The 16,325-nt window shown below is 44.2% G+C and overlaps 1 protein-coding gene across 1 annotated transcript in view; it reads left to right on the top strand.

The window, feature by feature from the left end:
- LOC114319028 (protein DETOXIFICATION 12) overlaps positions 1–15,396 on the top strand; it is a 30,802-nt gene extending 15,406 nt beyond the window's left edge. The window contains 5 exon segments of the mRNA XM_082870830.1: positions 13,494–13,580; positions 13,694–13,753; positions 13,851–14,089; positions 14,362–14,567; positions 15,218–15,396. Of these exon segments, the coding sequence (XP_082726956.1) occupies positions 13,494–13,580; positions 13,694–13,753; positions 13,851–14,089; positions 14,362–14,567; positions 15,218–15,286 (661 nt within the window). The 3' untranslated portion in view covers positions 15,287–15,396.
- The last annotated feature ends 929 nt before the right edge of the window (positions 15,397–16,325 follow it).

Here is a 16,325-nt window from a genome sequence, read left to right on the forward strand (position 1 = left end):
TTTGATTGAAAGTTGAACACGCAGCCCAAACTTTAAATTTCTGAAATCTGAACACGCAGCCCAAATTTGATGGTGAACACGCAGCCCACATTTAATTGAAAGTTGAACACGCAGCCCAAACTTTAAATTTCTGAAATCTGAACACGCAGCCCAAATTTGATGGTGAACACGTAGCCCACATTTAATTGAAAGTTGAACACGCAGCCCAAACTTTAAATTTTTGAAATCTGAACACACAGCCCAAATTTGATAGTGAACACGCAGCCCACATTTGATTGAAAGTTGAACACGCAGCCCAAACTTTAAATTTCTGAAATTTGAACACGCAGCCCAAATTTGATTGTGAACACGCAGCCCACATTTGATTGAAAGTTGAACACGCAGCCCAAACTTTAAATTTCTGAAATCTGAACACATAGCCCAAATTTGATGGTGAACGCGCAGCCCAAACTTTAAATTTCTGAAATCTGAACACGTAGCCCAAATTTAATGGTGAACACGCAGCCCAAACTTTAAATTTCTAAAATCTGAACACACAGCCCAAATTTGATTGTGAACACAGCCCACATTTAATTGAAAGTTGAACACGGAGCCCAAACTTTAAATTTCTGAAATCTGAACACGCAGCCCAAATTTGATGGTGAACACGCAGCCCACATTTAATTGAAAGTTGAACATGCAGCCCAAACTTTAAATTTCTGAAATCTGAACACGCAGCCCAAATTTGATGGTGAACACGCAGCCCACATTTGATTGAAAGTTGATCTGATTTGCACACAGCACATTTCCTTTATTTGCATACAGTTTATTCATTCCATTCTAAAACTGAATACATGTGTTTGTTATGAATGCAGATATCCTCCCGCGTTACACGGGGATACGGTTCTATTGTTGCGAGAGATTGGTACGCGGAGCTCCCGGAGGCTGTCCGCGATTGGGTTGATCTGGCAGGATTCAGGACCTTTTGTATCGGGATATCTCGCTATCCAGCTAGCCGGACATTGATGGGCGCCTTGGTAGAGAGATGGTGGGACACCACAAACTCCTTCCATTTCTCAGCTGTCGGGGAAATGACCATGACCCCATTTGACTTCGCCGTTTTGACGGGCCTTGACATGGGAGGCTGGGCGATCCCTTACGACGAGGACATGGGCGAGTGGGAGGCTGCCTGGATTCATCTGTTGGGGGCTCGCCCACAGGTAGACCGATCTTCGGGCCGAGTCCGATATACTTGGTTCTCTACACAGTTCAGGGGGACTGAGCCCGAGACTCCTGAGGAGGTTGCACAGTACACCCGCGGGTTTTTGATGTTCCTCTTCGGGACCACGTTATTCGCCGACAGGGGGAACACCGTTGTGATATATTTGCTGAGTACCCTGGTAGACCTCACACAGGTTAGTCAGTATGACTGGGGTGGCGCCAGCTTGGCTACCCTCTATTGCTATATGAGTGCAACCTCCCGTGGACGGGGGAACATAGTCGGCGGCTATTGGAGAGACTGGGAGGTACCTTCTGCCCTCTTGATTCACATTTCTGATTTTCATTATCTGTACATTGCACACACGGCACACTTTACATTCTGTACTTACATTCTGCACTCAGCATTCTGTATTCTGATTCTGCACTCAGCATTCTGTATTCTGATGGCTTTTGCCCTGTTTTCCACAGTTATGGGTCTTCGCGTACTTTCCGGCGCTAGCCCCAGAGCTCGAGGTTGAGGCCCCTCTCATGACCCCTTATTCACTCGTCTTCGAGGGCTAGTACCGGTCGCAGCCCCGGGAGACTCTCATCTACCTGCGGCAGTATTTTGACACTGTGCGGGCGACCGAGGTATGTCAGAACTCTCAGTTCTTTATGTGTTCATCTTTTATTCATTTTGGACATTTGCGATTTCTAATCGGCTTATGCATTGGCTATCTGCAGATCTTATGGCAGCCTTGGGCGCCTTTGGGTGAGGATCTCCGATTCCAGTTTGCCGGAGGATGGGCCTCCTCCCGGTATAGGATCTTGTTCGAGGGGCCAGTTGGTAGGGCCTGGTTCTTGGGGGAACGCTTTCTTCGTCAGACTATGGGCTTCCCTGAGCCGAGTGTCCCTTCAGCACCCCCAGACGATATGCGGCTCGCTGATAGGCTTATTCCCCAGGGTGTCATTGATGCCAGGCTGGGCATTGATGCACTGCTGTATTTGGAGGACGAGGAGTATGCGACCTACCGTCACACCTACTTGATGCCTCCATTGACAGGTGTTCGTACTCCCTCGAGGAGGTCTACAGGCATGCCGTCTTCGAGTCGCACCCGAGCCAGAGACATTCCTTCGGCCGGTAGGGCTGGCACATCCAGAGGTGGGGCTGGACTGGTCCCCCCGATTCCCCCGACTTATCATGATGCCGGATGGCTAAGTATCCCGTCTGAGTTGACAGGATAGAGATACGGTGCTTCCTACCCAATTCCGCTAGAGCCTCCTATGCCAGATCATCCATACACCAGAGACCCTGACTCATCGCTGGTATGTTTTACAGCTTTGCTTTATCACTTAGATACTTGGACATTCATTCATTCACTGATGATTTACACTTGCATCTGCAGCCTACCACAGAGTAAGCTGAGGGGTTAGTCGCTCGAAGGCATGGTCTTGCGGAGAGAGGCTCAACTGTCTATCATGGGCGTCTCGGTACTGTTCAGTTTTCTTGCATTTATCATATTTCTGATGACATGCTGAATTTGAACATTTCACTGCATTGATTGACCAACTGTATGCGGAGAGCATATCTGACACACACCACATCTATGTACTATATTTGCATACATCCACTCCATGTAGCTTTTTATCTGTACATCTGATATACATATTTTGGCTGATGTATTCAAATTGCACTCTTTCTTTTCAGATGCCTCCGATATATATCGGACCACAGGCCAGGCCATCTGGGCCTTCTGGGGGAGCTGGGCCATCTAGGCCTTCTCGAAGAGCCGGGAGAGGGGAGTCGTCTCGCGGACGAGGCGGGCACAGAGCACATATCATGAGGAGGAGTCCAGTGAGGAGGAAGAGTCCGCGCATCGTCAGTCACAGACATCTGCTGGCAGAGAAGATGACTTTGAGTTTGGTTCTGAGGGCGGAGATGATGCCGAGGAGGACCTCGAGGATGATAGCTTTGACTCAGATGGCGATGATGGTGTTGAGGCTGTTCCGCAGAAGAGGACGAAGAGGTCCTCTTACTCTTGTGCTTGAGAGCACAGATGTTCCTGCTTTATTTGCCTTTTTTACTAGTAGTTGTAACACATTGTACATTATTAGGCAGTTTTATTTTCTGTAAAACTTGTACCCTTGTTATAAAATGTTGTAACAAAGGAAGCATGATGGAATGAAACAACTTTTGTTCAAAAAAGTGTTGTATTTTATGTTCTTGCATCGCATCGCATTATTTTGCACAAAAAATGAGATTGAATGGAAATCGTGCATTGAAAATTGCCAAGTCAGGTAGTGAACCGACGCAACAATCAAAGCAACTTAACTTACTAAGAAAGAACAGAACCTTAGCAAGTTTACAACTCGATAAGCAAGACATAACAATGTTGATTAAACTTACAACTCGATAAGCAAGACACGACAATGTTGATAAACAAAAAGTAACAACTCAATACACAAAACTCCTCAACTAGACAAAACTTAACAACTTGGTGAACTTGACAACTTGGTAAGCAAAGCAACAACTCGACAAGCAAAAACAACAACTCAATAAGCAGGATTTAACAACAACTTGATAGACAAATGCATTTCGGACGATCTGGGTGGCGGAACGCATCTGAAACAGAGGAAAACTAGCATCTTTAAGGCCCCCAATGCATGGAAATGCTTGGAACTTTCTTCTAGAGGCTAGAACAAGACCAAAGCCACCCTCCTCTTGATGGCCGACCACCTAAGGGAGCTGGCCGACCAGCTTTTTGCATTGGAGGGGAGAGGGGTGGTCGGCTTGCCAGAAAAGGTGGCCGGCCGGCCACCTAGCTTGGCAACCACCAAATTTTTGACACGTGTCCTCCGAACAGTGCCTTATCCTCTTTAAAAACTCCAGCCTCGTGGTTCTCTCATTTCATCTTAGTTTTGCACCAAAATGGAAGCATTTCTTACCCAAAATCTCACAGTTTGGATTGCTTCTCTAGATGGATCGGAAAAGTTGAACTTCCGGGGTTTCGGCTTGAACGCACTATTCACGCTGAGCCGTACTTCGTTGCACATTCTGTTCCTTCATGTTGCAGCAAGGTTTTGGAATCCGGTAACACACGTCTTTAGCTTCGGTAGGCAAGAGATGTGTCCGACCTTCGAAGATTTTCAAGTTTTGATGGAATCTGAGCGCCATGAAGAGATTTTGTCTCAACTTTGCTTCGATCACGCCCAAGCTTTAGGACAGATGTGTGGGCTCACCATGCACGATGCTCGGTCTCTGATTTGCAATGGGGAACTGGATATCCTTGGCTTGATTCACCGCTTTTCTGATGTCGGTAATCGCGGCAACCATTATTGGCAAGGTTTTCGGCAACACGCCCTTTGCTTGTGCATACTATCTCACTTTTTGCTTGCCCCGAGCTTTAGTGGATCTAGCATCTGTTTGATTGAAGTTGCTCAAGGCTTGAAAGAAGGAAAGAGCTGCATTGCCATGACATTGGCCGAGACGCTAATGGGCTTGGATGCTTTCTATCACCGAGAGACGACCAGATTCGTGGGAAGTCCACTACTGCTGCAGGTAATGTTTCCCACCCTTTCTCACATATATATTGCTCACATCACTCGGCCCTCAGGCTCGGTTTTTCTCACATACTTTTCTCTCATCGTACATCTCTCTATCTTTATTCTCTCATTTTTCATCCCTCCCCAGGTATGGTTGATGGATAAATTGCAGGTTGTGGACTCTTGCCCAGCCTACTCAGCTCGCGGCTACTTCTTCCGACAACGACTAGTCATTGCCCTTGATGAGGGATGGTGGTTCGACTGGATGTGCAATTTGTCCACGGATCGCATTGCTTGGCGCTGTCCTTGGCTCAATCTTCCGACAATGAGCTATAGCATGTCCCGACAGACCGGGATCCAGTTGATTGGTCTGACTCACTGTGTGTTTTACTTTCCGTTCCGATTCCGGCGCCAGTTCGGCCATGATTAGACTTGCCTGCCAGAGGGGATAGAGTATCCTGCTGCATTCCCGGTTCGAGGCGCACAACTTGCCCGGTATGCCATAACATGGAGGATTAGAGAGCTCCTGGCCCCTGCTCCCACTTTCAGTTGCACCTTGTCTGATAAGTGTTTGGATTGGCTCAATGAAGAGGCACAGGAAGGGGCCACTTTGGCATCAGAGGCTTCGACCAGCTCTGGGAGGGGGCGCAGGAACACCTGACTTAGCTATGCCCCGGATTTATTGCTTTATTAGAACTTTCAAGTTTTCTTTATGATTGTAATAAAAAGTAACTTCAATTTGTATGCAAGAGCAGGAGAACTCTGTATTGAAATCAATGAAATTGAAGGTTGTGGGTACTGAAAATTTTCCGCTTTGGTCCAAAAATGGTCTAAGTTGTAAAAAGATTAATCTTGAACACAGTCAACTTTTATTAAAACTTTTCAAAACCATTTTCGATATGGATCAAAACTGGGCATGCCTGAAATCTGTCACTGAGATGCACAACCCCAGATCCCAACAACTAGAAAGTTGCCCCTAGTCTGAAGAGTACCGCGGCACTGCACAGCAATGGAAAGTTGCCCCTAGTCTGAAGAGCACTGCACCGGAGATCATAACCGAACTCTTGAATGCTGAATAGACAAAGATAGCTGAGATGATCAAATGGACAAAGTTGATCGGGAAAAAGTTTATGGCTGAACTTCAGGATGAAGTTGCCTACGTATCCCAAAGATGGGAATCAAGCCTTACGTAGTTCAGGCTTAGGTTCACTCGAGTATTTTCACTCTCCTTTTACGCTCTAACTTTTGCCAAGGCCGCCCTTTGTGGGTTTTCAACCTTGCGAGCTCAGTTTTTATATTTTCCAATTTTTCAATGCTCTAACTTTTGCCTAGGTCGTCCTTTCGGGTTTTCGGCCTAGCGAGCCTCTCAGGGGTAATATTTCTTCAACTTGTCCATGTTGATAGGTTGCGAGAACTCGAAGCCATCTAGGTCCATTAGAACCACAGCTCCACCTGACCAGATAGCTTTGATGATGTAGGGACCAGTCCAATTAGGTCTGAACTTGCCCCTTGGGTCGTGGATGGGAGCTCGGTTGTCCTTGAGCACCAAATCTCCTTCTTTTAGATTCCTGGACTTAACTTTTTTGTTGAAGGCCCGGGCAATTCTGCGCTGATAGCCTTGGATATGGTACAGTGCTTTCAGTCTGCGCTCGTCAAAAAGCATGGGTTCTTCAAATCTGTTCTGTTGCCAATTTGCTTCGGCTATCTGACACTCAGCCAGCACTCGCAAAGACGGAACCTCAATTTCAATAGGTAAAACAGCCTTCATCCCATAAACTAATGAATACGGAGTCGCTCCAGTAGAAGTTCTAATTGAAGTCCGGTACCCCCACAGAGCAAACGGCAGCTTGTCTGGCCAATCCCGGTAGGTTTCCACCATCTTCTGCAATATGTGTTTGATATTCTTGTTGGCGGCCTCGACCGCTCCATTGGTTTGCGGCCGATATGTAAACGAATTATGAAAAGTCACGTCGTATTTCTCCAACAAGTCAATCACTTCCTTCTTGAAATGGGAACCATTATCTGAAATGACCTCGTTTGGGACCCCACAGCGACAAATGATGTTGTTCCTGATGAACTTTGCAACATGCGAAGCCTTCAACACCGCATAGGATTGGGCCTCAACCCACTTCGTGAAATAATCTATTGCGACCAGGATGAACTCATGCCCGTTAGATCCTTTCGGAGTGACAGCCCCGATCACATCGATTCCCCAAACTGAAAATGGCCATGGTGAAGACATATTGTACAACTTCGACGGCGGGATATTCATACGGTTTGCATGGATCTGGCATTTGTGGCATCGCCGAACAAAGCCGATACAACCCTCCTCCATGGTGGACCAGTAGTAACCCTGTCTGAGGATCTTCCGTGCCAACATAACCTCGTTCATATGTGTTCCACATTCTCCTCCATGGATGGCTTCCATCAGGCATTTTGATTCTTCAGCTTCAACGCATAGCTTATGCATTCCCAGATGACCTCTCTTGTACAATTTACCTCCGCAGATGATGAATTGAACAGCCATTCTTCTAATTGCTCTTTTATCCTTGGCATTTGCCCCTGGTGGATATGCCTCTTTCTCTAAGAAGTTCCAAATGTCGTAATACCAGGGGTTCTCATCTTGAACCTTGTCTATAGTGACAATTGACTCATATGCTGGCGCAAACTTCTGATCAATGATGACTGGACGCATCCGAACTCCAAATGGGATGTCTATCATGGAAGATAGAGTTGCTAGTGAATCTGCGAACCTGTTGTTCTCTCTTGCAAGATGAGCGAAGTTCAGCTTCTCAAACCGAGGAATTAACAAGTCCAGGGCCTGATGATACATCAACATCTTTTCTTCTTTGACTTTCCAATCTCCTTTCGCTTGAGATACAACAAGGTTCGAGTCCCCGATGACGTCCAACCGTTTTGCCCCTAGTTCCAGGGCTGCTTCTAGACCGACAATGCATGCCTCATACTTTGCTTCGTTGTTCGAGACTTTGAACCAGAGCTTGAAGGCTAGAGGGATACGGGAATTGTCGGGCACTATCAGCAACACTCCTATTCCATACCCATACTGGTTGGACGCTCCGTCGAAATACATCGTCCAAAACTCGTCGTCGATATGCAAAATGGCCTCATCTGGGAATAAGTACTCAACTGCTTCACCTCCTTCCACTGGATGATCGGCTAAGAATTCTGCTACTGCTCTTCCCTTGACCGACTTGCGCGCCACATATTTTAGATCGAATTTGGAAAGCAACAACAACCAACTAGCTAGCCTACCCGTAAGTGCCGGTTTCTCGAAGAGATATTTGATGGGATCTAATCTCGAAACCAACATTACAGAGTGAGCTAACAGGTAGTGCCGCAGCTTCCTGGTAGCCCATACCAAGGCTAAGCAAGCCTTCTCCAATGGTGTGTAGCGAGTCTCATACTCCAGCATCTTCTTGCTCAGATAATAGATGGCCCTTTCCACTTTGTCCTCTGATTCTTGCGCGAGCATGCAGCCCATTGTGGTCTCAGTCACTAAAAGGTACAATATCAACGGTCTTCCCGGTTCTGGTGGTGACAACACATGTGGGTTCTGTAAATATTCCTTGATCTTTTCAAAAGTAGCTTGGCATCAGCCGTCCCACTGGAATTTCATTCCTTTCTTCAGGAGACCAAAAAGTGGTTCACAAGTCCAGGTTAATTTTAAGATAAACCGTCTTATGAATTGCACTTTACCCAGAAAGCCTCGCACCTCCTTTTCAGTCCTTGGTGGTGGCATTTCTAGGATGGCCTTGATTTTAGAAGGGTCGACTTCGATACCTCTCTGTGTAATGAGAAACCCCAACATTTTCCTTGCTGTAACACCGAATATACACTTCTGAGGATTCAGCCGCAACCGGAATTCTCTAATCCTTTGAAAGAACTTTTGCAAGGCGGTGTAGTGGTCCTCTCTTTCCTTGGACTTGACAATTATGTCGTCCGCGTACACCTCAACCACTTTGTGGATCATGTCATGTAATATTGTGGTCGCGGCCCGTTGATATGTAGCTCCAGCGTTCTTCAGTCCAAACGGCATCACTCTGTAGCAGTAGGTCCCCCACGGGGTGGTGAAGGTAGTCTTTTCTCAGTCTTCAGGTGCCATCACTATCTGGTTGTAGCTTGAGAAGCCATCCATAAACGAAAGCAAAGCATGCCCCGCTGTGAAGTCTACTAACTCATCAATGTGCGGCAAGGGAAAGTCGTCTTTCGGACTAGCTCTGTTCAAATCCCTAAAATCTACACATACTCGGATCCTACCATCCTTCTTCGACACTGGAACAATGTTGGCCAACCAAGTCGGGTATTCGGATACCTGCAGGAAACCTGCGTCAATTTGCTTGGTGACTTCTTCCTTAATCTTGAGAGCCTAGTCCGGGCGGATCCTTCTGAGTTTTTGCTTAACAGGTCGAGCCTCGGGGTCAAGAGGGATCCGGTGCTGTACAATCTCAGGATTGATTCCAGGCATGTCTTCGTAGGACCATGCGAAAACATCTTTGAAATCTTTTAATAAAGCGACTAAGCGCTTGTGTTCCTCCGAAGATAACGTGGACCCGATCTAGACTAGCCGCGGGTCCTCCTCAGTACCGACATGCACAGTAGTGATTTCATTCATTAAGGGTTTAACAAATCTTTCCTGCTCTTGTTCAATTAAGCGTCGCAAAACCGGAGGAATTTCTTCCTCGTCGTTTTCATCAAAATTTTAAAAGTCTGAATTAATGCAATAAATCAAGGGCACAGAAAAGTACTCAGAAACCACAGCTACTTGATTCTCATTAAGTACATCCAAATCGTCTGATTCCTCGGTTACAACAGACTCAAAAGAGAAAGAAAAAGACGACCTGGACAAGACTGTGGCATCCGGGTTATCATCCCCAGGATTACCAGACTCAGACTCAGTCGAGCTGGAACCTGATTCCGACTCACAAGATTCGGTGGAATCGGATTCTGGCTCACTACCTGACCCGGTGCTGCTGGACAAAAATCCCTCTTCATATTGCCAAATGAGAGAAGGTGCGATAGATGCATCCAAAATGTTTGATGGTAGGCCCGCAGTCGTTCCATTCCCGATCATGCATACCAAGAAATTATCCCCCAAGCACTTCTGTTCGATCGGAGGATCTGAAAGTAGATATGCCAGCGCTACCCCCATTTCACTTTCGGCGTCCTCAGACTCCACTTTCTTACTCTGCTCAACCTCAGCTAATGGGTCTACGTGCTCTTCGGTAACGTCATCCCCGGGTAACTGCAGGTCAAAGAAGATTTCAAACCCCGGCATGCGCTTCCTCTCCACGTTCAGCCACGGCTTTGGGAAGCCACAGAACGGAAAATCCTCCCCCTCCCGGACGAAGCGTCCGTTTAGGGTACCCTGAATGGGCCGGTGCATTAAGTCAAAAGGCTTCCCCGCCTTCTTCGCTCTGGCTCTCCCAGCCATCTCCTTACCCTTCCTTATCCAATCCTCTTTGGTGGGCAGATAACCCAAACCAAAGGTATATGGGTTATGTGGCACCTCGGCCGATGCTGCGATGCCGCGATGCCTTTCCGGCCGCTCTTTCCCAATTCCATCCCGGGGATATGTTGAAGCTTGTTCATAAGGTATACCGATTGAGCACTGACATACACCCCCTCATTAACAGCTAAAATATCCTGCACGACCCAGGCCTCAGCTAGGGTAAAGCCGGATAAGAACACATCCTCCATACCGTGCTCAATTTCCAAAACTGGCGTAGATACTTCCGGCAGTCGATGGATCGATGAATTCCCAAAAACAATGGCTACTCCCTTTCCATGGGGGTATTTCACCATTTGATGCAAGGTAGAAGAAACTGCCTTCACTTGATGCAGCCACGGTCGCCCCAAGAGCAGATTGAAAGTGGCGGGAACCTCTAGGACGTGAAAATCAATTTCATGCTGCCCCGGCCCAACCTTGGTTTGAATTTTAGCTGTCCCCATGACTTCCCTGCTTGTATTGTCGTAAGCCCGAATCACCTAGGCTGTTGGCACAAAGTCCGCGGTCTTCAAGCCAATTGCATAGGCAGTCCTCGCTGGACATACATTGATGACGGACCCTGTGTCGACAAGCACCACGGGTATCCATTTATTTCTGCACTCCACGGAGATGTAGAGTGGCTTGTTGTGGTTTACACCCTCAGGTGGCAGTTCTTTGTCAGAAAAGGTCAACATCGAGATAGCTCCTTCTGGAAAAACTAAGCCCATCAGCTGTTCGGGCGTGGTGTCTATAGAGAGCTTGGCATTGTCCATGGCCGATAAGATAGCTTGTCGATGCACTCGCGATGCCATAAGCAGTCCCCAAATGGAGATGTCTGCTTGTATTTTCTTTAACTGCTTCAGTACTGCCTCTTCTTCGACTTGCTTCTCTTTCTGTCTCTCAGCTTCCTTATCCTTCCCAGATGCCTCTGGCTGGTCTAGGTGCGGGGGCTTGAAACACCGCCCGCTTCTCGTCATATGATCGACCTCACCGATATACTAGGTATCATCTGGCTGATTACTCCCTCAATCCTTGTCCGTGTGGGCAAGACATAAATCATCGTCTTCCCGCCACATTCCGTCGGTAGCCAACAGACACCTGTTTGGCTCCGGTTCAATTGCACTCGCAGTACTCTCCGTCCACATGCTCGCAGCATTCTCTATCTTCGTGCACACAGCACTCTCAGTCCCCTCAAGGCCTTTAGCTTTCCTAATTCTCTCGGCATCCTCAAACCTTTCTTGTTCCAGCTGCGTCAGTACAGCTGGTTGTTCAACAATTCCTGCATTCATAATGCCCAAGTCTCGAGCGGAATTCTTAGCACCGGCGCTCTCCAGCGATTCATTCTGACTTTCGGCCCTTCCGGCCACCACTGATATGCTCGCCCCTGCCGGGCCCTGCTCCAATTGAGCTTCGTCAACAACATCTGGCAAGTCATCAAGCCACCCAGTAGCCTATGTCAATTCCTCATAACCAAACCAGTCGACTACCGCGTCTCCTGGATCTTAATCGTTGAAAAACTGGAGGTTGGCCAAGTCCTCTTCCACAGCCGTCAAACCATCTGTCCTCTGCTCAAATCCATCTCCTCGGATCACACACAGCTCTGCCCTCTCTGGAAATTCAATATTACGCTCAAGCTGGCTTGTTGGCAGAATGTAATCACTTGGATCGTAGGCTTCCCTAGCGACACTCCTAGACTGCTCAAACCCTGATTGAACAATTCCATCCTCCTCTGAAATCTCCTCTGTTCTATCTCTTCCAGTCACCACCATTGGCTCAAGTTGGATTCTGGAGATGTCCAACATGCACAAAGAGTCAGTGCAGTCAGGAAGGAGCACCTCCGGCTTAGGTAGGTGGGAAGGAGTGATATATATGCTGGGATCGTAAGACATGACCCCAGTCTAGATGAAGTTGATTCTTTTCGGAGGTGGAGCTTGGTTGTGTGGTGGGAGAGGGTTTGTTGTGACATTGGGTTTTTCTAGAGGTACAATCACCTGCTTGTCAATGAGGTCTTGAATCTCATGACGCAATCTATAACATTGGTCAGTGTCGTGACCATATTGTTGGTGATATGCGCAGTATTTTGCCGGGTTATGAGAAGGAGGGAGTGGATTTGGCAATGGCAATGGCAATGGCCTTGGCCCCAGGGGCTTTAAGTGCTCTTTCTTGATTAATACCCCTAGAGCCTTGGACAGTGGCATATACAGTGGGGTGAAGGTTCTTTGGCCTCTGGGTTGGAATCGAGTGGTTTGTGTGTTACTTCCGGACGCGCTGGAGAAAGGCGTAGCTGCCATGGGTCTTGGAAGGGGAGGGGGAATGGTGGTGACCACACTTACTTCTGAAGCTCTGGCATTTGTGGCATTGCTGGTGCCTGTGTTGTTGCGGTTGAAAGTCCTTTGGGGTTACTCTCTATCTTGGTCAATCAGACCCTGTTTCATTGTATCTTCAATTTATACCCCCATTTCATATAGATCTGAAAAAGTGGGAAAGGGGAGCACAATCATCTTTTGCATCAGTTTTGGCTGGAGATTGCGCACAATCATCCTGATTTGGTGTTTGTCGGTAGGCCTCAGGGTCATCATCGAAGCCTTCGCCCTCCACCGAGTTACGAAATCTGAGAAGCTCTCCTTAGGCTCCTGCCTTGTTGTTTCGTGATCTTGGGTCGTAATCTCGATTTGGGTATTGTAAGAGTATTGCGCGACAAAGGCCTCGGCCATTTCATTCCAACTCCGCTTGACGTCATCCTCTAACTTCGCATACCAGATAGCGGCCACACCCGACAGTTGAGCTCTTTATAACTTTGTATATAAATATAGCTGATGTATTATCAAATGAGTTGTTGAATAAGAAAAGTATATTGGTTTCAGTTTTGTTTCGAGTAGACTATTTTTTGTGGTGGAGAGAGTCACCCCAAAAAGTTATAACAAAAAAGACATTTAACGACAAAATTTTGAAAATGTTGATAATATATGTATTTTTAGGGACAACAATTTTTTATAAAAAGATTTACTTTTTTAGACGAAAATTTTGGCTCCAAAAAGGTTGTAATTCATCACTAAATGTCTAATTAGGTTGCTAAAAGTACAATAATGACACTTGTTAACTAAGATATTTTGTTCCTAAAAAATAATTTCTTCTAAATTTTTATCTTTAAAACCTTAATTTGTTATAATGTCCAAATTTACGACCCAAATGCAGCCTTAACGTTTAAATTCCATGCTACAAAGTTATCATTCTTTAATGGAATTTTGAATGGTGATGAATACAGCCTTGAATGGTGGTCCTATGAGCTGATGGTCTTGTTATCCGCACTTCTACCAAATCCGCAGCTTGAAACTTCAGTATTGTCTGTATGGTATGCCCTTTGTCACAACATTTGATGATCTATGTTCTAAAATATAAATGGGAATGGTAATTTTGGTATTATGATAAGCCACTATTTAACTTTCTTATTGATTTTGTGAACAGTCTCAATACCATCTCAACACTATATCAAATTCCACTCGGATTTGGTGCCTGCTGCTAGGTGTGCTTTTGCTCATACAACATGTATACTTTTTTGTTGACTTATGTCTTAGTTGAATTGTATTATTTATTTTTAGGATTCATTTTTTTCACTCAACAGTACTAGGGTTTCAAATGAATTAGGAGCTGGAAATCCACAAGGGGCTCGTGTAGCTGTATTTGCGGTGATGTTCCTTGCAGTCATGGAGACTACAATTGTGAGCACAACCCTCTTTGCCACCCGACATGTTTTTGGCTGCATTTTCAGCAATGAAAAAGAAGTTGTGGACTATGTCACAGCCATGGCACCTCTGGTTTGCTTCTCTACCATAATGGATGGCTTTCAAGGAGTCCTTGCAGGTTACATTTCTTGCTTGTCAACAATAAAATCTATATGGATTTTGATTATAAATGAAAATCTTCATTCCCGTGTTTTGTTTGAGAGAATTCCCTTCTTTTCTTTATAATTCTGCTAATCTTCATATTCAACAGATTTGTAGAAGAGTTGTGAGATTTTTGCTGTTTCAGATTTTGCTCTTCATGTTTCTCCTCTGGATTAGCTATATTTGATCTCGAAAGATAAAATATTGTTAAAATTAGTGTAATTAATGAATATTAGTTATTTTAATCAGGTGTTGCTAGGGGAACTGGGTGGCAGCACATAGGAGCTTATATCAATCTTGGGGCATTCTACCTTTTTGGAATTCCTATTGCTGCGATATTGGGTTTTTGGGTACAATTAAGGGGAAAAGGCCTATGGATTGGACTACAAGCTGGTGTTCTTCTACAAGCAATTATGTTCCCTTTGATAACAAGTTGTACAAATTGGGAAAAGGAGGTTGATTAGAAAATGATTGATTACACGCCTAAAAAAAAAGTATTTAAATGTGTGAACCAGATTCATTATTGATGTGATGTGATGGATTTATAATCTTTGTAGTGCAATTTGTAATACTTTAAAATAAAATAACAAAGTTAAAAACGACATCATTTTAGTATCTTTACTCAAGTTTAAATAGAGATACCAAAACAATGTCATTTTAATTTTAAATTGCAACCCTTGGTTCTTCTTTGTTTTTGACGTGGCTTATCGTCATTCAAGGTACTACAGATTGCACTATAGAGCATTTGAATTCGTGACCTACATTACAACAAATTTGAATCTATACCATACATATATTTTTCTTGATTTTTTATATGCGTTTTCTGAACCTTTTACTGAACCTAAAAATTCATTTAAAGCTATCACTTGATTGGAAGGAAGATGGAAGAAAATATATTAATTAACTATGGGGTCTTTACATGTAGTTTCAAAATATTTTTCTTCCTTTCTCTTTCTTCTAACTAAAAAAATCACAGTAGCAATTAACCAAAGGCAAACCTTAAAACTTCGTAGATTTAGAAGTGTTTCTGTCATATTCTACAATTTTAATAGATTTATTTTGTGTTTTTTTTTTTTTTTTTTTTTTTTTGTTTTGTTTTTTTCAGGCAACTAAAGCAAGGGAAAGGGTGTTTGAGGAAAGAACTCTAGCAAATAAGGTGAATGAGATAGAATAATGATGAATTAGTGTTTTATTTTATTTTATTATTTTTTTTTCCCGCCTCGTCAACCTTTTGGTTTTGTCTTCAGTTGCACGCTTTTATAGATGCCAATATAGTTGAGATAATTGAGCTCTTTTATAGATGCCAACATAGTTGAGATTTATTTTAAGCTATGATGCAGCTTTTAGTTAGGCACTATTTAAAATACTTTCATTATCAGTAAAATTTTTATTTTGTCAATAAAAAAATAATGATGAATTAGTGTTTTTATATACCATTTGAAGTCCAAGTCTTATGATTGTTGAAACAGTGTACATAAGCCATGATGGACTTATGAGAGGCAGGCCCGGGCCTGAGATTTTCGGGATTCAAATTTGATAATGAACTAATAAATATTAATAGATCAGTTGGGATTCTTCACATTTTTTTTTTATTCAACGAAAATGTTTTTTGAAAGTAAAAGACAAGATTTGTGTCAAAAGAGTTAGGGTTAGGAATTAGATAAAAGGAGAGAATGGGCCCTTTTAATTTTGAATGAGCCTTTTAATTTTTTAATGGATTAATTTATTTTAAGTTAGTTTGGATCTTCTTTAATTTATTTTGAACTTAAAACATATTTAATATATTACACTAAACTATAATAAGAGTGGGCTTTTTTTTTGGGTCTGTTTTGAGAGACCTTAAGCCATAGCCTGATAGGCCTATGTTTAGGGCCGGCCCTGATGAGAGGTCATGGCTCCCACCTTATTGTTGAGGGGAAATTAGATGCAAGTGGAAGAATGAAAAAAAAAATTATAAATATATGAGGGTATAAGTGTTTATATAATGAGATATAAATAAAAAATTATGGGGGTGTAAGTGTCACTTTCATCCTTCCATGTGTTGATAATTTTTTTCCCTTCTCTCATTGCATGTAATTTCTCTTTTTTTTTTTAAAGCATTTGCATTTTACTTTTTCTTGATAAATTATTTAATAATGCCACATGGCTATCATGTTTACTGTAAATGAGCTATGTGGCATCTTCGTTGGCAAAAACACATTAGTCACTAATGA

This window comes from Camellia sinensis, chromosome 5 (assembly GCF_055761805.1).
Source record: "Camellia sinensis isolate YWXY chromosome 5, ASM5576180v1, whole genome shotgun sequence".
Taxonomy (NCBI): Eukaryota; Viridiplantae; Streptophyta; class Magnoliopsida; order Ericales; family Theaceae; genus Camellia; species Camellia sinensis.